This window comes from Gavialis gangeticus, unplaced genomic scaffold (genome assembly GCF_001723915.1).
Source record: "Gavialis gangeticus isolate Ggan-Ray unplaced genomic scaffold, GavGan_comp1, whole genome shotgun sequence".
In the NCBI taxonomy this organism is placed as follows: domain Eukaryota; kingdom Metazoa; phylum Chordata; order Crocodylia; family Gavialidae; genus Gavialis; species Gavialis gangeticus.
In genome coordinates this window covers 18,577,853-18,600,311 of record NW_017729016.1, presented here as the reverse complement: position 1 = coordinate 18,600,311, position 22,459 = coordinate 18,577,853, and the positions used below count along the sequence as shown (strand labels likewise).

The 22,459-nt window shown below is 40.7% G+C and overlaps 1 protein-coding gene across 1 annotated transcript in view; it reads right to left on the bottom strand.

Moving 5' to 3' along the window:
- SDK1 (sidekick cell adhesion molecule 1) overlaps window positions 1-22,459 on the bottom strand; it is a 551,260-nt gene that overhangs the window by 500,272 nt on the left and 28,529 nt on the right. Inside the window, exon 4 of the mRNA XM_019512615.1 lies at window positions 17,334-17,481. Coding sequence (XP_019368160.1) covers window positions 17,334-17,481 — 148 coding nt within the window. The remainder of the gene's footprint in view (window positions 1-17,333; window positions 17,482-22,459) is intronic.

Genomic DNA, 22,459 nt, shown 5'->3' with positions numbered 1-22,459 from the left:
ATATACAGATAAAGATCTTTAAGGTTCCCCCCAGGTGATTTTTTTCCATTAAGTATTTAGAAATTTCATATACATTTTTTTTTGGAGTATATTTGGCCCTACTATCTGCAGGTACTGATGGGAAAAAGCATTTACAGCTATATGCAAGCAGGTACTGAAACTTACAAGTGTCCCTATCAACTTTGCTTCTAACTGCTGGTCAGGCCCATTCTGGTTCCCATGGAAACAGATGATTGATTGCCAAAAATGTGATTTGATGTTCTGAAATAATCAGTAATTTAAACTAGTTATGATCATAAAAGTATTGCACCTTTTTTTTCCTGTGAGCCATATTACCAAGGGATTGGGAACAAGAACTCATAGCAGCTGGCAGCCAGCAGCCAAGTTGTTACATTTCTTGCAAATGTCATTGGTTGTTGAAAGACATCTGCAAATGCAGTTACTTAAAAATCACTGAGACTCCAGTAAACAGCCTTCTGAGATTTGAGAGAAATAATACGTAAGATACTATTATTATAAAAGTGTAGGTCTTGTGTTTAATTGAGTTCAGAAAGTATGTCACTGCAGAACCACTGGTCATCATCTCTGAAAAATCATGATGATCAGGAGAGGTCCAGGATGACTGGCAAATATACAGTGTCCATATTTAAGAAAGGGAAAAAGGAGGATCTAGGGAACTACAGAGGTCAACCTCATCTCAGTGGCTGGAAAAATCATGGATCAGATCCTCAAGGAATCCATTTCTAAGCACTTGGAGGAGAAGGTGATTAGGAACAGTCAGCATGGATTCACCAAAGGCAAGTCATGCCTGACCAACCTGATTGCCTTCTATGATGAGGTGACTGGTTCTGTGGATGTAGGGGACCAGTGGATGTGGTGTACCTTGATTTTAGCAAGGCTTTTAGTATGGTCTCCCACAGCATTCTCGCAGGCAAACTAAGGAAGTACAGGCTGGATGAATGGACGATAAGGTGGATAGAAAACTGGTTGGAGCACTGGACTCAGAGGGTATTAGTCAATGGCTCAATGGCCAGTTGGCAGCCGGTATCATGTGGGGTTGGTTGCTCCCGGGGCTGACTTTGTTCAATATCTTCAGCAATGATCTGGAAGATAGGATGGAGTGCACCCTCAACAAGTTTACAGAAGACACCAAGCTGGGGGAGTAGTAAATAAGCTGGAGGGCACGACTAGGACTCCAAATGACCTGGACAAATTGGAGGACTGAACCAAAACAAATATCATGAGGTTCAATAAGGACAAGTGCAAAGTCCTGCACTTAGGATGGAACAATCCCATGCACCGGTACAGGCTGGGGGCTGACTGGCTGGGCAGCAGCTCTTCAGAAAAGGACCTTGGGGGTTATAGAGCACAATAAACTGAATATGAGCCAGCAGTATACCCTTGTTACCAAGAAGACTTAACAGCATCCTGGGCTGCACTGGGAGGAGTGTTGCCAGTAGGTCCAGGGAAGTGATTATTCCCTTCTAGTTAGCACTGGTGAGGCCACATTTGAAGTCCTGAGTCCCGGTTTGGGTCCCCCACTAGAGAAAGGAGGTGTACAAATTGGAGATAGTGCAGCGGAGAAGAACAAAAATGGTTAGGGGGCTGGAGCACATGACTTCTGAGGAGAGGCTGAGGGAACTGGGCTTATTTAGTTTTGAGACAAGAAGACAGATCAGTTTTAATAGTAGCCTTCAAGTCCCTGAAGGGTGGGTCAAAAGAGGATGGAGCCAGACTGTTCTCAGTGGTGGCAAATGATCGAACAAGGAGCAATGGGCTCAAGTTGCAGCAATTTAGGTTAGATACTAGGAAGAACTTTCTTACTAGGAGGGTAGCAAAACTGGAACAGGTTACTCAGAGAGGCGGTAGAATCTCCGTTCTTGGAGGTTAAGACCCGGGCAGAAAAAATCTTGGCTGGATGATCTAGCTGGGGATGGTCCTGCTTTGAGCAAGGGGTTGGACTAGATATGACCTCCTGAGGACCCTTCCAACCTAATTTTCTATGATTCTCACTCTCCCTGCTTCTTACTGCATATCAGGTCACTCTTTATCCACTGATGTTCTTACTTAGGCCCTGGTCCTCCAAACACGTATATAACTCTAGTTGAAGCATACATGTTTGCAGGATCTAAATGCTGGAAGCTAAACAAACCTGAAATCCATCTCCTCTGTGACTTTTTTGTGTCTAGCAAAGTTGAGAACGTTATGAATTAGTCAACAATAGCAATTCATACAACAGCTAAACGTGTACACACATTTGTAAGAGAAAGGAAAATTTTAACATATAGAGTGAAATGCATTTCTACATGGATATTTCAAGTGTTTACACGTTTTTCTCACTTTTAGCTGAGAGACTCATTCAAAAAGTGTCTTTACAGCCAAGACTCATGCTTCTCATACAAATCAAATAGATCCATGAAACCTCAGGCAGGGCATTTACAATTTATTTAAATTCATTTGAAATTGGTTAGATGAAGGCCAGACAAAACAGCTAAAGATTCCACTCACAACTAAGGATCAGAGATAAGCCACAGGCAGGCTGCCAACTCCTTCCTTTTTCTCCAGCCTTAATTAATGCAAGGTCTGCTTCACATTTGTTTCCATGTAACAAATTCTTTAAATTCAGGACGAATTTTGTTCAACAAAGTAGATTTGATGCAAACTGACCACAAAGGCCAAAACATTTCCCAAGTGTACAAAATTCTATTTTTCTCCTCTGAATCGGACATAACATTTTATAAGAAAAGAAATCTTCAATAATGATAGGCTTCTAAAAATCATTCAACACATCCACACGATAGAATTACTAACTGATACATCTCTAAAAATTTTCATGTAAGAAATAAAACTATCACTAGGATTCTTGAAACTGAATATGCCTGTTTCTACACAGGAAGAAAATTAATGTCTCACCACTGTTTACAGCTACCTGTACCAGCAGATGCATTTTACATCTGTCAGTTTTAATTAACAGAAGAAAATGGATTAAAAAAAGCTATCAAATATTACAGTGGGTAATAACTCACGGCCATTTTACACCTATTTCTGTAAAAATATACTTTAAAATGGTCACCAGAGATCATCTGCTTGCATAGATCTAGAGTCTACTGACTTTCTGGGCACTAGGCAGAGCCAGCTCCCAAGAATGTTGGTTGCAAAACATTTAATAAATAATACTCTTTTTGGAAGCCTTGATAAGATATCTAATCCTCATAAATAATAGGATTGAAATTCAAATTACTAGGTGGTTGAGTCTTCCATCTACCTACCTCAAACTTGGATAGTCTTTCTTAAGAAGTGCCATGGGTCCCCTTTGAAAATGGAGTGTTGTTCATTCTTAATTCACAGTTTATATTTACTAGCCAAATCCATTTGTCCCCAAGAATCAATATCAACTTGTAAATCAGTGTTCTAATCTCAGCAGAGCAAACTGAATCATCCTTAAACCTAAAAGATTTATGTCTAGTGAAGACTCCCCTCTCGTCCACCTCCTTTTCATCAGCTCCTCACCCATGATTAGCCCACTCCAGTGCTACAACGGAGGTGCCGATCTTTTAACTCCATCCTTTAAAAAGGAACAACCTGTAACTTCCTATCATTTTGTACAATGAAACTTTAAGCATCATTAACATTCAGAACTCCTGGAGATGACACTGAAAGATTTTCAGATGCAGTGAAAGCCCATCACAGCAAAGAAATCTGCACCAAAAATCTACTCTTTTTGCCACAAATGGACTTGGATGCCTTCTTTCTAATATGAAGCAGAGACTAACCTATCAAAGCTATTCCACTAACACCCGAATAATTTCGGAGCTATACATTTTAAATACAAGTGAAGAACATAGTCTTTCTTCTAGAAGGGGCTAAGCCTTCATTCCCTAAAACGGAGATGGAACCCTGACCCTTTAGAAAATAATCTCAGTTTCTCTGGTTCTCAAATGTTAATGTCCTTCCTCCACACACACAGCAGCGGAGAGTTTACACCAGCATCCTGGCTGCATCTAACCCTGCCTAAGTTGTACTGTTATTAGAGCAGGTTGTGGGAGATTTCTCCGTCTTCCTAAAGACACCAGTCTATGGGAACACATTATGCTTTAAATGAAAATTGCCCTATGCATCAGATTGGCAAAATAAAACCAGCCACCAAACAATAGAGGTGTTGATTAATAATGATTCAAGAAAATAATTCCATGATGCAGAAACTTTCTCTCCTACAAATAATAAAAGAGGTTGATTTTAAAGGATAAAAGGGAGTCTGTATGAGTGCATACATCACATCCATTGATAGATAAGAAAGAGAGCCCAAATTATTCAAGTACTTTCATCTCTCTTACTGATGAAGGCTGCCACTCCAGTTCATAATATTAGCAGATTCAGAAGCTCTGTTTAAAAAAAAAAGTTAAGCATCATTCAGCTAACACACTATGGACTTGGCAATATCAGAATTTATTGTTCATTAAAAATACATGCTAATCATCACAATTTTAATTAAAGTATTATCTGGTGTATATGAAATGCAATTATGTGCGACTAACGTAAGTTGTGTGACAGGCTAATATTTGGAGAGAAATGCATTATCGGCACCGGATCTACTCATGTAAAATTAAGTGATATTTGTTTTCAAGTGAAAAATCCATACATGGAACATTAAGTGAGCTGTCACCATTGTAGCAAAACAACCTAACCTAGATTCAAACCTAATAGGTAATTTTCAGATGTTTTTCCACTTTATTCATCTTCTATGTAGAAGTATTTTATTACAGCTATAGTTCTTGAGGTTGTCATTAAATTTTTACAATTTTGTTATAGCAAGCCAATAACGGAACAGATTAAAAAAAGATAAAAACAGATAGAAGATGGATAAAAACCAGATTAAAAAGGAATTTATACAGCAGCCTATCCAGTCTAGTTTACTCTCTCTGCCAATGTCAGATGTATGCACTGAGAAGAAACATGAAGAACTCCATAATTTTATATAGTAAGTTATACATTATTATATCACCAGGAAGGTGAGTATACATTGATCAATGTAGGGTCTGATCAATTTATCACCTTAAGTTAGCTAAACTAAACATTTTTAGTGCAAGTGGTGTTCTAATTCATATAAATATATAACCTTTTTAAAAAAAATCTTTCTAAGATGTTTGCCTCAACTTCCTATGTCAGTGCCTGTTATTACCAATGACTTCCCCTTTTTTTCATATTAAGTACATCCTACTGAACAATTCTATTCTACTGATTAAGCTGCTGATAGCAGCATACCAATTATTTCACTCTGCCACCGTATGTCTTTTTTATATGGGGTAAGTAAGCCTGAAAGCAGCATCGTGACAGAGTATTTTTAAAATGGAAACAGGATAGTATTATGATTTAGCCTCCTCAATATAAAATTCACATATTCAGCTGCTGCAGTACACAGTAATACCTAGATCCCTTTTCTTGTAAGGCTACAAATAATGCAGAACGTAACTAGTTCCGATTATTTCTGATGTGCACTACTGGGCAACTGAATACTAAATTGTATGCACATCAGACTGCATGTAATCAAGCCTTGTTACATGTTCCTCAAAACCCTTCCCTAATTGCATCTAACCTAACCTAAACCATTTTGTCTTGTCAGCAATTCTGGCGCTCTACTATTCTCTCTCCTTCGAATTCCAAATTATTTATATTTTTAAGAACAATGACTCTGTTACTAAACCCTAGGGAAATTCACTGTTAGCTTCTCTCTATCCTGGGATTCTCTTGATCCCTTAGTGTCAGTAAGTACATTAAATAAATCCACACCATAGTTCTTGGTTGTTCTTTTTTTATAGAAAAATAGCAAATTGCTTTAAGACATTCGCCCTTCCACTGTACCTTGAGTGCCTTCACAAGAGGGTAATTTGGAGGATCATTTCAAAATCGTTTTCGGTAGACCCTTCAACAAATAATACTGAAGACCAATGTGAGTGCCTAACGTGAGTACTGTTGATAAAGCACGTCTATATTTCAAAAGGGCTCTTCAATCTCTTAACACCTATGCTTCTTTCTGATTAAAGTTTGTATGTGGAACACTTCAAAATGGCAAAGATTCACTCATAGGCACAGCACACTGTGACTTCTGAAAACTAGGACTTCAAAGGAGGATCCTTTCCCTAGACACATCTATTGGGCCCAGGAGTCCTTGAGTTCTGATGAAGACAGCTGGAGAATCTAACTACAGCAGAGCTTGATCCAGTTCCCTTGGGCCTTTAAACTTGTGGAGCCACCTTTAAACTGTTCTTACAATTCGAAGAAAACCTGACCAAGCCACAAACAAAACAAAAGGGCCTGGAAGATCAGAAAGTTATCAGAGCCCTCACAAAGGACCCAGGAGTTGAAAGGGAAATGCATGGGCTCATGGACGACTGGTGTCTCCTGAATCTGGGGGGACACGCACAGAAGCTGTTGATGGCATCTGCAGAAGCCACCGAGCACCTGCAGAAGCCACTGGTGGCAACAGTGGCAGCAGGGACGTGGCTGGTGAGCACCCGCAGAAGCCACCGGCGGTGGCAAGGACAGCGAACATCCACAGATGCTGCCAGCCGTGTCGGGGATGGGGACGGCCCTGTCAGGGGGGCACGTGCCCCCCCATGCCTTGCCTACCAGTCGCCTATGCACGGATTGGTGGAAGGCTCACTGAAGGTTTGAGCAGGAGAAGGAAATGAGACCAGGAGACTTGATACCAGCCCAAAGAGGTTTCTAAAATGGGGAAAATAAGGCAGGGGAAGACAAGGAGGTTTTTATGGGTGCATATAGTTCTTTTGTTATGAAGTACAAAGTATACGTGTGTTCAGACTCTACAAAACCTAGTTCTGTGGATTTATTTGTTTACATCAATCATGTGCTCCTAAAGAGCTCAGTTTTAGCTCCAAAATGTCTACATGGCTAACGATTGGGGAAAGGGAATGTTTAAATTCTGCAGAACCCAAGGGGTCAACAATAATCCCAGGGCTACTCAGCTGGACTGTGAGGCTCCATTCTCCTAAGAAGGGGTGTTAGACTCAGAAAAATGCACCCTGACAGTGAGCCAAAATTTCAAGCACTTGCCTGGACTCGCAAACTCAGGATTAAAGCATATAGGACCCAATGCAAGCAGTCTGGTGACTGTTGGAGCAGCTAAAATAAATCTGTTGAAATCTGAATAAGCAAATGTGATAAAAACAAAGGATGGTGAGTGCCAGAGAAACAAAAAAACCAAAAACACATGTTTAATAAATCCTTACAATAAAAGCTATTATTTCCCTTTTACAGCAAATAGCAAAGGATATACTTTCAGGGCAGAAAAAAAAACCTTTGCAATGCAAATCAGAAAGCTTTTCTAGCAGGAAAAGGTAGAAAATCCATAAGCATGCATACAAATTTAGCTCCTGGTCAGACAGTAAAAGGCAATGTATGATTGAAGGCACTGCTGTCCATTATGCCTCTCCAAGGTATATGTGTCATGGGGAAACAGTTAAATGCTTTCCATGTTTAAGCACAATGGAGCACTCCCAGGCATTGCAAACCAAAGGCGTGAGATGTACGAGTAGAAAATCTAATTTGATCAACTGACTGTTCCCAGAGAAGTACTTGCTTCTTCTAAAAGACAACTGGAAATGCATGAAATCTTCCTATTAATCTATGTGAACATTCACTATGAGGAACGAGTCATTAACCCCAAATTAATCTATAACACCTCCTACTGGCATCTCCAGAAAATGTTCGACAGCCCACCAGTAACCTGAAGTCTGTCTAAAATTCCACTGGAATTTTTCATTTAAAATAAAAAGGTATCATCCACATAGCCACCTACTTCCTCTTCCTGCACATCTGTTGGGCTCAATACCCACCAGCCACCAACACAAGCAAAACTTCTGTCATTCTCCTAAGCATTGCAGGGAACTCTTAGGCTAAGTACAGACAGTCAAAAAGCCCGAGGCTGAATTGATTCAGTCTTTGCAGGTCAATCTAAACTGCAGAGATTAAATTGAAACTAAAGTGAACAGATATTTACCTTTGATTCAGGAAATGCAGCCACATGCCCAAAGTGGCTCAAGCCAGAAGCTGGGGGGTGCTAGAGCACAGCTCTCTGGCATGTAGCCAATATGGGCTGCGTGTTTGCTTCCTCTTCCTGCTGTCCCCCAAGGTCTCTGGGATTTGCAGTCCACAATCACAACAGCAGGACTATGCAGGGTTGCTCATCGCTTCCTCTTCCTGCTTCCAGTTGCCCCTGGGATTTGTTATCCACACTTGCAGCCAACAGTAAATTTGAGTAGGGGTGTTTAACTCCCATCCCTGGCCCCAGACCCCAGCTGGGGTTTGCCTGGGGGGCAGTCCCCTCCCCTGCAGACTGGGCTGCATCCCCAGCTGGACTGCGTGCCCCCATCTTCCCCCCAATTTGTCAACCAGCCTTCACTGCTCTGGCTAGGAAGCAGAGGGGCAGGGCCAGCACTGCTCTCTGGAACAGACAGCCCATGGCTCCAAAATGCTGGGATGCTGGGGGACTGTGATTTAACTTGAACCAGAAAGAGGTCTGGGACACAAGTTTCATAAACAGTTTGACCCAAATCAGTTAAGTGTAATACTACATTCAAGCAGGTTTATCTTAAACCAGTTTCACCCATTTTGACACTGGTTTATGTGCACAATGCTTCTGTTTTGCTACAGGTTTAAACCAGTTTCTGATCACTTAAACTGATTTATGTGTAACTTCTGTCCCCAGCCTTATACAGCCTGTAAGAACTTCACTGAAACAGTATTGCCAACACAAACATTTTAATTTGAAAATGTGAGTAACTGGATCAGCCAAGGGCTGACTTCTTATTTTTCATGTGTACACTCTGTGCAAATAGCACTCAGCCACTGGGTGAATTAGGGAGGGTCTTGTTATCCGTACACTGAAAAGCCAGGAATGAATTATGCACGTCATACATGAGTATGAGAAAAAGAAGAAATGGCCTTCTTTGCCTCATTCCGATACAATCTGTATATCATATCAAGGCATTAAACATTCCCTGTATAACTACTTGTTAATGTATTCCTTGCTTGTTTCTTCCTCACCACTTTGTTGCTTTTATATTTATTTGCCATATGCCGGTTAGTTTTGTAATATATTTTTGTTTTATCCTTTTACTCTTTTCTTTAAAAAATAATACTATAATCCTCGCTTACAGTGATTTTTCTTCTGACCTTTTGCTGTTTTCTCCTATATCCTACTCTTCTTCTTAATACCTTCCCCAGCATTTCTCCAATAGATTTTTACAATATCTTGTCTCTAACATCTGACTAGGAAATTATAGTATCTGAATGCCTTACAAATACTAATGAATTTATCATTGCAAGTACCCTTGTAAACACAAAAGCATCATCTTCCCCTTTGCAGCTGGAAGACTGAGGCACAGAAAGAGAGAACTATTTGTCCAAGCTCGGACAGGGAGCCTGCGGCAAGGTCGTGAACTGATACAGGCTTCTTTAATGCTATACCAGGGCCTTGACGAGAATATCTTTCCTCTCAAGTGCTTAGTAAGAGGTATAACAAGCAGTTTTAAAATAATAATTATAATCCATATGTATATCTATATATGGAGCGAGAAATATGAAGATATACAGATACGGATATATCTATATAGATATCTCCATACTATCCATCCATCAAGTCAGTAGTGTAACAAGGGTTGATTGACAAGGTACAAGCCCCAGGCACTGACTGTGGAGTGGGGGAGGGAGAAAGGAGGTGCTGGAATAGACATGGGACATACTTGGCATGGGCCCACGCAGGGATGATGAGCTGTGGCCATGCAATCCAGAGAAAGCATTCCCCTCGCCATCCTTACTCCCCCTCCCCCTGCTGTGCAGCCAGTACCTACTGGATTACCCTTCTTATGGCCACTACTAAATTGAGGCCAAAATTGGCAGCTGTGAGAGGATTAACCTAATCATTACTGCAGCAATGGTATCTCCCAAGGGACAGGGGAAGTGAAACGGAGGAGGGGACCCCAACCCCACTAGCTATGCCTCTGCACAAAGTAGCAAATTTGCATTGACTTCAAGGGATGAAGCCCAATGGCAAGATCTCTTCTGATTTAACACGGCTTTGTATCAGGGATGTTATAAACTACTCCTGGCATCCAAAACTTCAGTCCTAAGTAATGATGTTTTAAAATTGGAGTTTAGTAAACAGCAGAGGCTAATGACTGCTTTTTGTTTTCAAATAAAGATTTAACTTAAAAAAAATAGACAAATGCATTACCTCCCACACAACCCACTTTGCTTTTATACAATCCCAAACTAGGATCTTGCATATAAAAATTTTAATTCCAAAGCACACTAAAATAGTAAAGTTATAAACCCTCAAAATTACCTGTTTGCAGCTAACAATTTAATGTGATAAATCTATGGCACTATCAGTATAGATGATTATGCTCACTGACAGATTTACTTTTTACTAAATATTTAAACCAACTTCTCATTTCCAGCATTATCAAGACAGATTTACTGAAGGCTGATTTTATAAAGGTACTGAACAACATGCAGGCATAGCTTAGCAGAATTTTTAGCAAATATCTGGTAGAGTATAATACAATAACATCAAATACATTTTTTTAAAGTTGTAAAAATGAAAAATCTATATCTGTTTTAGCTTTACTTTAGCATTATGTAGTGTACTTTTCCATTACAGGTACTAATTTGGATACCTTCTTTCACTGAAATGAAATGGTACTAAGTCAACTGCTGTTCTACAATTGTTATGCAATTATGCATTAATTGAGTTTAAATAAGAGACAGACATAACAACTGGATTTATTTTTACAAAAGTGCATACTGCAAAATTGACTAGAGGTTTGAAATATTAAATCCATCAACTTTACATCTAAAAAAAAACCCATACAAAGATGACAACATAGAAGAGATTTGTGCTAACATTCTTGTCAGGTAGGCTACAGGATGCAATTTGAAGACAAGAACCTGCAATTAAGTAGGAGACTAGCATTGCACAAACATGCTCTTGCGTACTAATCTGATAAACATCAGCAAAAATTACCTCCTGATGGGGAAAAACCCTCAAATGTGTCTGAAGTTAATATCTACATTTCATTTCCCAAGCAGGAAGAAGGAAAGATGCAAACGTGTGTCTAAAAATGAAGGTAATAAGCACAACAATTTGTACACTTTAATCAGGATATAGCTGTTTGCATGCCTGCTGCAAGACCGTTCCAACCTTTGTTATACAAATGGGGCAAGATAGATAGACTTTTGCTTGTGCTTTACAAAAGTCAGTTCTTGGTCCCAGAACAGAAACAAAACTGATTTTAACATATTAACATTTGTGAATGTAAAAAGCAACCATTTTTGGAGCACAGTCTTCATGACTGTGCAGAAGCCTTGTATCAGTCAGACGTCAGTCTTTAGACTTCATTCCATCAACCCAACTGCTTAGGTCAAAATTCAACTTCAGCTACTGGCCAAACCCCAACAGAAATGGTAGTGCTTTCCTGACAACGAGTCTCCGGTAAGGAAGAGCATTTCCAAATTATCAAGTGTAGTTTTAACAAAATTCGACTAGTAACAACCATGCAAACAAACTGTAACTTCAAAACAACCCCTCCCCCACCCCAACGAGTCCATATTCCTGCAACGCTTCCTTTGCTTTCTCATGTCTTTGTCTGACAAGGTATTTAGCAGAATTTGCAGCTCCACTGGAATCTGACAAGGCCACGCCATGAGCGCTTCTGGTGCAGTCTCAAACACTTGACGCCTGGGCTTCCAGCCACTCACCCCAGTGTCCACACCATGGGAGCGGGGTCTTGCAATGCTGAAGTTACACAGCAAAAACCCACCTAAGCCCCGCAAATCAACACACCAGGCAGGACTTAAATCTCATGGAAATCAGTGTCACTCCCTGAATCACAGGTCGAAGGGCTGCTACACAGCTACATGGAACTCTTTGCTCAAGAGAAATATTAAGGGGCTGACTTTGCCCAGGTCTCTTATACTTCACTTAAACAATCAGTTGCAATTACTAGCAGACCAAGGTGAAAAGAAATCGATATACCCGATTCAATCGCAGGCAAAAAGGCAAGTACGCATTTTCCTGTTTGGATACGACTTTGGAGAATAAATACTTGATTTTTAGAAGCAGATCAAAATCCTCAATTTTCCATCTGTGTGCATTGAAATCCTGGATTTGTATACATGGCTAAATGGGTGTACGTTTAATATGGCCAGATGCAGAAGAGCCCCTAATACAAGGCCAAAATCTGTGATACCATTTTTAAGTCCACACTTTAAAGGAAAGAACAGACTGAAAGAAATGGGACTGAAGGAGGAAGAATCAGAATACACTCCACTTAATACATGTCCTACCTGCCTGGACAACAGCGAATTTTCAGAATAAATCTAACTTTTTATGTTAAGCCAACCATCCGTAAAAATGTTTCTTTGAATAACTTCTAGTTCCATTCTTTGCCCAGTGCCGTTTTCAGTTACCTTCCTCATACTGAAGGCACCGATTTGTTCTTCCTCTTCCTCACTGCTCCTATTCTGTAGGACCTGTTGATACCAGCTGCGTATCTATGCATCACCTCTCTGTTCTCAACCCTCAAGCTTGGTCTTCTGATAAAGCAACATGTAAGACCATAATTCAAAGCCCAGTTAAATCAACTTACTCCACTGCCTTTCCATACTTTGGCCTATACTCCCTTGGATTTACTTTTGAGATCTGACTAAAGCTGCCATATCCTGGAGGAAGGCCACAAATTAACAACATCCAAAATGCATCTAAATAAGAGTGTATTAAATGCACAAGCTACAACATTTAGTTGGCTCCTTGCATGTTTTATTTTAAAAGTAACAAAAATCCAAAGTGCACTTTAACAGCTGGATAAAGTTGGGCACAGCAGGGGAAATGATGCAGCACATAAGTTGGCAAGTCAGGTAGCAGAACACCTGTGCTGTAAATAAGAGATTTTCCTAATCCTTTCCTAAACCAGGATTTCAGAACAAAATAATAGACAAAATAATCTAATCCTCTGTGATGGTTTTTGCATGAGTTATGCCTCCCCTGGCAGCCATACCAATTTGTCTGTATAAATATTCAGGTTTTCCTTATTCTAAAAAGAATCACAAGTAAAAGCACCTTAACAAATCTCATGCCAGGACAAAAATAACATAACTTCTGTTAGATGATCTACAAACAGCCCTTTAAAACGCCAAATTGAGATTTTCACAAAAGACAACTCTCAATAGCCAAAACAAGTGAAAGAGTTCAGGCTATCACAGGGGCGGGCAATTATTTCTGGCAGAGGGCCGCTTACCAAGTTTGGGCAAGCCATCGAGGGCCACACGGCAGGCAGCCAGGGGCAGATAAATATTAATTTTCTAAAATTTTTAGGGGCCCCACGGGCCGGATAGAATGGCCTGACGGGCCACATCCAGCCCATGGGCCGCATTTTGCCCACCCTTGGTCTATCATATGTCTCACAGGTACAGACTAAAACAGGGCAGACTAAAAAAACTCAGGACTCTGCTAAAGTTTAAACAAGCACCTTCTTGTTTCTCTAATAAAATGTACTACAGCACAGCAATCATCTTGCATCAGGAATGTCAGCACCAGTGCCACGAGCTGGTGCAGGACACCGCTTGACATTATACACTAAATATGGTTTTGTTGATATCTTTACCTTAGCCCACTTGTGCTTCTATTCAGCAGGAAGGAAAGGTCTTTGCCTGGATTTGCATGTGAAAAGTTTGTAAAAATTAACAACCAATACTCTAATCTCTGTCGTGTGGCTTTACCACACTAAGTAAATATTATCTCATCAAAGCAGCTAAACTACAGGTTAACAACACAATTAATATGTAGTTATTTGCTACAAAGTTGAATACTCTTTCCACCATGAGTTACACGGCCATTTAAATTAATTAAAATCTGCTCAGTTTGAAAGAAATTGCCTGCATCTCAAAAGGAAACTCCCTCCCAGCAAATATCACAGCTCTGCACACTCGCCCAGCAGGATTACCATCGTGACTTTTCACTTGTGAAAGAAGGTGAAGACTAATCTATCCACTGAATCATAATGGCTTTTCCTTGGTCTAAATAACTGACAATTTTCAGCCTAATGACCCACTGAGAGGAATAAGAAATTGGTCTATTATCTATGCTTATCATGAGATCAAGACTATTTGCTAGAACTGAAGACTGCACTGAAGTGTATGGTTAGTGACAGAAAAGGCAAAGAACAAATGCTAGTCTTAGTTGATATATTTGTAAAATACCTCCAAAATAATGAAGTTGTGCCTGAATTCACCACAGTTCAGTAATACATCCTCTGTTACTTTAGCTCCCCAGAAACAAATTAAGATTGGAATGTTAAACAGGCTTGACAGAAACATTAACATTCACTGGCAGGAAAAAAATTGAAAATTTAAATATTCATTAAAAAAAGCAAATAAATGAACATTAACAGCTTTAAAACCACTATGTAAGCCCCACTGCCGTGCCAATAATTGAAAATTGAACAACAGTTTCTCATCAACTGCTGGAGAATATGTACTCTCTTAAAAATATGCCCTGCTTGTAATCCTTTAAATGTTTACAATATGACAAAGCCTTCACATCCATCTCAGTTCTCATTCCAGTGACAGAAAATCTTTTGATTTGTGACAGCTATCCCTGTAGACCTAATACTCATTTGCACTAACACCCTTTACCCCCTTCTGACAGTACAAAGGAGACTTGAAGTGAGTGCAACTTTAAAAGTGGGCCCACTTCAAGGCCCCTTTATGCCCACAGAGCAACAGAATGATCCTAGCGGAAATAAGAAACTATTCCAGTATCTGTCTTTACTCACGCTTTTCTTACATTAATGCTATGGGGAAACATGTGACAGCACCAGCTCTCTCCCAATCTATTTTCAGCCTGATATAACCACCTGCGTTGTCTTCAGTTTGAACACCGACTGTTTCCCAGGTCTCCATAATGTGCAATGATGTCATTATTGGGAATCGCAGCTAGCTGACTGGTTGATTGATCTAGTTAAATCAGTGCAACCACTTGCCTACACATTCTTAAAAGGATTAAAAAGACTTAATATTGATTTAGATATATAAACGCGCTCTTAAACAGATTTAAGAGCATCCACAAAGGGTGGCTGCATCAATCTAACCAGTTCTCTTTCTAAACTGATCTAGTTAAACTGGTAGACCTTTTGTGTGTACATAATGGCCTGACTTGAAGCCAGTGGGCTGCTATCCAGAAAGCCTTACTTTTGTGCAGGAAAGTTAAGTGGAATCCCAATAAATAAAGCATTACAGATTTGCTACCATTAAGGGGCTGGCTACACCTCTGACCCCTTCCCTGGGTATAGACAAACATACTTTTTAGCTCCTTTAGAAAGGGAAGAAAGATTTGCTGCTTGTCAGGAGTGCACATCAGCTGTTCTGATCTGTTACGTCTGTTTGATCCGGTAGAGATATGAGTGCAATGAATCACCCTAACTTTGATGATGAATATAACAGGGTTAAAACCGCAGTACTTTTTCTACCCTTGTGTTGCTAAAGAGTCCTGTTAATATAACAGTTGTACAGTAACAGCTTACATGAGTATGCTTTGATATTGATACAGTTTTATGTCTATTTATACCATCCAAGTGCATCCCTTTGGTCTCTTGCTGTCACCTCTCTGCAGGTGGAAGTCTACCATTCTTAGGCCAGGTACCAGACTACATGGCTCTGTGCACTGTAAGCGCTTACCGGAACAAAGCTGATTGGTTTTAGGCACCTGTAGTTCTTCCCTTTTGGAGCTGGGGAACAATTTTTAACACAGGGATCCAAAAACATCCTTTTCAAAGGGATTTTAAATCTTAACTGTGATTACAAAGCATACTATAAAAGGAATAGGATTTTAGAACAACAAACTGTCTATACACTGGTCTCTCCGAATGCTTTCCTACCCCATACTGGGTGGTCTAGGGGAAGCCTGGTTTTTTCAGCTCCTGCAAAAAGGTATCTGTCAGAGTCAGTCTCTTCCTTAGAAACATCTCCCCAAACACCGCCTGATCCATGAATAGAGACACACTTTTCAGCTACTTGTAATCCTTTTCATCTGATTAATTCTAAGCACTGGCAACGCCAATCTTTGTACCTGGGCTGAAGTGAAGAAAATAGTTTCTTCACAGCGAGTAGCTCAGGTTTCGTCACTTTTGTCTCCTAGCAGAAGTTTTACCTGGAACCACTCTTTCATTTTCCTGTTTGTTTCCTGCTATCTAGTATTAAATTAAGCCACCATGTACGTACCGTCAACATCTCATTACCCCGTGATAGCCATGGAATACATACCCCCAAAATTAGGTGATACAGTACTCAGAAATTATTGCAGAGCTGCTCCACTTCCTTTACAACTTTGATTTCAGCTGTTGCAAAAGAGCTTGTAATTCCTTTTTGGTGTTTTAAAAAAGAGTATAAAAGGGACTGCAGTAAAAATATGAAATAAATTATGTGACTTATTAATAAAAATATAAAAACCAAGAGGTATCTTTTTTTTCTTCCTTAGAAAGAACTCTAAACACTCAGCAGCCCCCTGGAACCTAAAAATACTTCCAACCATCTACTCTTTAACACATGGATGCTTTGGGCTGCTCATCTAAAACATCTATAAAAAACTTGAAGAATGGAAAGATAGATGGCAAATGTATTTTAAAATGTTCCAGCCAGCCACTTGTGACTCTAAACACAAAACAAGTTCCCATTATAAATGCCTTAGGTAAGGGGTAAACTAATACACCTTGAGATAATGCTTAGCTAATCACAGTGCAACAACTTTGCCATGAGTGGGTGAACTGCTAATTAGCCCTAAGGATATAAAACTGTCATTGTAGAATAAAAGGATACGGAGAAATAAGCAGTAATTATGGGTTTATTGTCAAAGAAAATGCTATCAAGCTCAGTTCAGTATAAAAAACACAGCTTTATAAGTAAATAACCTGCATTCATTAAATGAGTATATTCTGGTAAAAACAATTCAGGGATGAGCAATCAGCTCTGAAAAACACCATGGAAATGAACGTGAGGAGGAAACAGCAGCCATTCTCCATTTTCACTGCCTACCGCTGCACAAGGAACATTAAGAGCACATGAATTATTTTGTTAAACTGCTCTGGATTTTCAGAGCTGGTCTTAAAATAGCCATTTATCTCAAAATTAGGATGAGCTAGATGACTTTCGTCCCTTTAAACCTTAATTTGCATAGTTAACATGCAAGCGATGTTAGCAAATGTAATTAGCCGTACCAGTATTTCAAATATTTAATTTTTTTGAACTGCACATCAACTTACATTCTGCTGCTTGGAATAATCTTGTGCCCATCTCTAAACCAGGTCACTTGTGGTCTGGGATAGCTGAGGATGTGCATGAAGTCTAGAACTGCAGCTTGTCCTTCCGCCACTGTTTTTTTCTGGTCTGTGTCCATGAAATTTCCCATATCTACAAAGAAAAATTATACTCAGAGCCTGGGAAGGTATTTTTTTTTAGGGGTCAGAGAAAGAAATAATTATGCTTTACAATAGAGTCATTGGTATTGCCATAATTAAGCAATAAAACATGACAAGCCATGCAGCTGTACTGATTAATGTAGATTTCAGGTGTGTAGCGAGGCATAAGGCTACAAGTGCCTCCAGTGCACACAAGAAGTGCATCAATCAGCACTACTGCATCGTGTAAAGTGTCCTATTGATATCACTGAATTATTCTAAACCCAGAAAGTGACATTTTAATATATTCTTGCATCACATACAACCGTTCATTGTGTGAATGAAAAAGCCATGTTAATGTTTTATGCAGTCTCAGGTTTTTTTACTCAGGCTAGGGACAGAAATGACACATAAACCAGTATAAGTGATTGGAAACCAGTTTAAAACTGTAACAGAACAGAATTTCAGTGCACATACACCGGTTTTAAAATGGCAGAATCTGGTTTAAGATACACCTGGATGGATGTAGTATCAGATTGAATCAGTTTAGGTTAGACCGGTCTATTGAACTTCTGTCCCAGATCCTGTAGGGAATCACCTTAGTTTGCTGTCCTCCAGCATCCCAGGATGCTTTGCAGCTCTTCAGTAATCCATCCTCGCAGGGCAGGTGGGCTAGCCTCTGCCAGTGCTCCTCTGCTCCAGCCAGGCTGGGCTCGCCCTGCCCCCAGGCTGTCACAAAGCTGAGGAAGCACAGCCTCTGCTCCTAGCCTGCATCCTGCCTGTGCTTGTCAGCCCAGCAGGGCAGTGAGGGGGATGCAGGGAAACAGAGCCCCTCGTTCTGGCCCCGGGCTCCCCGTGAGCTGGCTGTGCCCAGCTGTGGGGAGCCAGCATGGCTGGGTGCACAGCAACTCACTCTGTGGGTTGCTGCCTCTCACCCATGGCACAGGGAACACGACTGAGCCCCACAGTGGGAGTTGCTGTGCACCTGGCCATGCTGGCTCCCCAAGGATGGGCACACCCCAGCTCAGAGGAAGCCTGGGGCAGGGACTCAGTTCCCTCCACTCCCCCCACCCCACAGGTCAAAGGCAGTGACCCACAGGGGGAGGGGCTGTGCACCCAGCTGGCCCAGCAGAGGAGAAAAACCTGGGGTGCAAGGCCCTTTCATCTGGGCAGACCATAGCTCAGGGGACCATTTCCCCAACTCTCCCCTTTCCTTCCTGCTGTGGGACTGGGAACAGATGCCCTCTCCTCCCTCCCATTGCTGACAGCAGGGGGTTGGGGACATGTGCTGGGCAGCCAATCAGAGACGGCCCCTGCGGTAGGTTGGGAAATGTGTGGGTGTGTTCCCTGCCTCACCACTGCAGTGTTCTGCCTGCTGTCCCCAGCCAAACAGTGAATATGAGTTCAGTTTCCTAATGGTCCAATCTATGCAGCTTAGAGAAAACTGCAAAGATTGTACTGATTCCACCTCGGGCTTTTTGACCGTCTGTCCTTAGCCAAAATGTTTCTTTCTGACCCTGCTACTCTTGTCATCTTTCCCTTTTATCTCTCAGTACACCCACAGCCATCGTTGTCCCATGGTCTAGCCCAGGGGTAGCCAACCTGTGGCACATGTGCCACAAGTTGCATGTGCGGCTTGTGTATGTGGCCTGCAGCAGATCAAGGAGGGAACAGGCAGCATAGTAGCAAATAGGGCAAGGGGCAGAAAGCAAGCAGCAGATCGGGTAGGGGAAGAGAAGCAGAGTGGCACTTGGGGAGGGTGTAGGGCTAATTTGTGGCGCACCTGCCAAAATGGGAGGTCCTCACTGGCCTATCCTCACCCATACAGGGAATCAGATCTTGGTGGTAGGGTTATTTTGCCCACAAGAATGCAAGAGCAGGATCAAGGCTGCAGTGATTTCAGTAGATGTGGATTTCCTGGTGCCATTCCTACATCTGAACAGCCCATTCGTATATTTAAAGAATGCAAATCAGGATTACTAGACTAGTTTCTAATCAAGACTTTAACACAGCAACATCCTCTCTCATGGTGTCTGGAAGTAGTTTTTCATTTTCTAGTCAAGGACTAAAGGGCAGAGGAAGGAATGGAAACCATTTAGAAAACACTGGGCGTTTTTAAATTCTTGCTCCTGTTTTGTCTTTTGTCTCTTACATCAATCCTTGGTCAGGGCTACAAGTTCTTACTCTGCTGCCCTCCAAGAACCTATATACATTTTAGATCTGCTTTAAAATTAACAAGTTGATGCATAAGAAACTGTTTTGGCTTCCTCACGTTGAATTTCCATCTTGCCAGGGCAAGGGATGTCCTATGAATCTTTTCTGGAGCTGGATGGGATGCATGGAGGAGAGAAAAGACAAAATGACAGCAAGAACTGAAAATGCTTGTTATTTTTAAATGGGCTTTAATCATCTTTGCAATTTCCAAGTCATTTATTTGGAGATAATCAGCACTTTAGTTTTCTTCTTGCTCCAAATTTTTGTTTAGAACTGTAATCAGATCATCTACTTGAAAAGAAGTTTTGAGCTATATACATAGTTCTAATTAACCTCGCCATCATGTGATTAGTCTAACCTTCACACTTCAGGAAATTTTAAGCTAATTTTAAGCTAATTTTGTACTTAAAAATTACTCAACATCTATCCCCATTCATTTATAACTTAACTCGAACTGAAAAAGTTTTTCTACTGCAATACTGATACAAAAGTAAAATGCCAAAAAAAAGTTGAGGTGCTCTACTGTAGTAAACCAAAGCACACTTTTTATGCTTTAAACAAAAGTAATTAGACTTGAAGATTAAAATTTGGCAAAAGTCATAAAGTCTCCCCAAGGTACACAAGTCCTGCCCTTGGTATTTGACATGGTTTTAAATACATTGCATGGCATATTAACCTGTATGAAGTAAGTGTAAACCTGGATACTTTATTTCCAGATTAGTGCTTATTTATCTGAAGTTAAATTCTTGTTATGGATATTGGCTTTAAAAAGTTTCCTTGAATATAATGGAGGCCAGATCAATACTACAGATGAATTAAAATTTTTATTACCATACCTTACAGAGAATTCAATTATGAATCACAATGATTTTCCCAAACCTGATTTTTTTTAAACTGGTGCTGACATGTTTGTGCTTCCTATATAGCTATCAGGGGACATTCAGTTAGAACAATTACATTAAAAGTAATTACTTTGATTTTTGTTCTTAATGTTCTTGAAAAATAGAATGTTTTACACCTTATTAGATGCCAGTTGGCTACAAATTCAGAACATTACATCTTGCAAGATTGTCAATGGAGACAGCCCAAATCTAATTTATATGAACAGCACTTATTCTGTCCCTTTAACATGCAAGCTTTCCTGCTAAAGATAGGTCTAAATTTGGGAATTCACTATTTTGTAACAGTGGATTTACTGCTCATTTGGTTATAAATTATTTACTTCAAAATAATGCCATTGTTTTATATACTAAAACGCTACATTTTCAAATATGTGAGGGAGGGATAGGAGATGAAGTCAGAAGCTGATATTATCCCAAAGCATGCACGTCGGATGTGCTTTTTAAAGAGTAAAGTACTGACTGGTGTCTAAATCTTTCAAAATATTTTCAGTTTCATCTAAATTACATTTTCTAGGTGTTAACCGAAGAAATGAAAAGTGAAAATACACAGCGATTTAAAAACCACAGTCATCTCATAAAACGTCTGGTAACTCAGCACTAATATTTGAGACAAATCAACTAACGTTTCCAAGTGAAAGTCAAATATCAAATTAGAGGTCAATTCTGACAGGCTTCACAGTCTGAACTACAGATGTGCAAGGCCTGCAGGATTTGGTTCACAGTGGTGTTCAGGAACTTAATCTCAGAGTTTGGTTAGTGAAGTTTTGGCTGTGAACCAACCAATTAATTTTGTATTGCAAGAGTGATGAACTGAAACATCACACCTCTACTCTCCCTTGGGTATTTTCTTTCTCTCTCTTCCCAACAGCTCCCTGCCTCTTATGCCATAGGCCATCTATTTAGCACTGATAAATTCAAGGAATGATATGGAGTTATTCTAATGCCCAGCTGCTGTCTCCAGGTTGTCTCCCCCTGTCCTTTTGTTGCCTTTAAAGAATATGACACATGCCTGCTATTCCCATGTTTTAGGCTGGGAAAATGGAAAGAGAGAATTATCAGGTAGAAACATTTTGTTTCAGCCCCAGGGCTAGAAATTAGGCCAACTCTGATCTATTCCCCTGGAGATAATGAGGAGGTCTCTTGGTTACATCCAGTTTGCCAGAAGGAAAGTGGACTTTAAATATAGTTCAGAATTTAAAAAATATAAATCTGTGACTGGAATTGTAAATTGTATTCTGGAATAAATGTCACTTTTGTAAATTAGCGGTCATCAACCAGTGGCAGATCTCAGACCCTCTTACGGTAGATCTTGGAGCCTCTTAAGAGTCGATCCGAGGCTGGGGTGGGGGGCTGAGTGCCCGTGTGCATGCATGCACGCACCCCAGCACAGCAAGTTAGTTTGTGGGGGGAGGGGGGGGGCTAGATCGAGGCCCCCGTGGTGAGGGACAGTGCTGCAGAGGCAGGAGCAGGGATAAGTTGAGTGGGACCCCAGCCAGGTGGGACTTACCTGCTGGGGAGGCATGGCCCCAAATCATTTTTTCTCCCTCTGCCTTGATCTGTCCCCCCCCTTCCCTCCCCACAGACTTACCTGCTGGATGGGGGGTAGGGTGGCAGTGCATGGTAGATCTTGGGTTGTTTTTAAATGCCAGAGGTGATCTCCTACTTAAAAAGGCTGCAGACCACCGATGTAAATTGTGTAGAATAGTGGCTTTCAAACTATGTTCTGCAAAGAGCTGGGGAGTAATGGCAGAGCAGGCCGGGAGGCAGCTCCGCATCAGTCTTTAGGACAGGGGTAGGGATTCTGCGGCAGAAGGAGTGATATGAAAGGGGGGGGGGGATGCGTGCACGTGTGTGTGTGTGCGCACCATCTCTTTG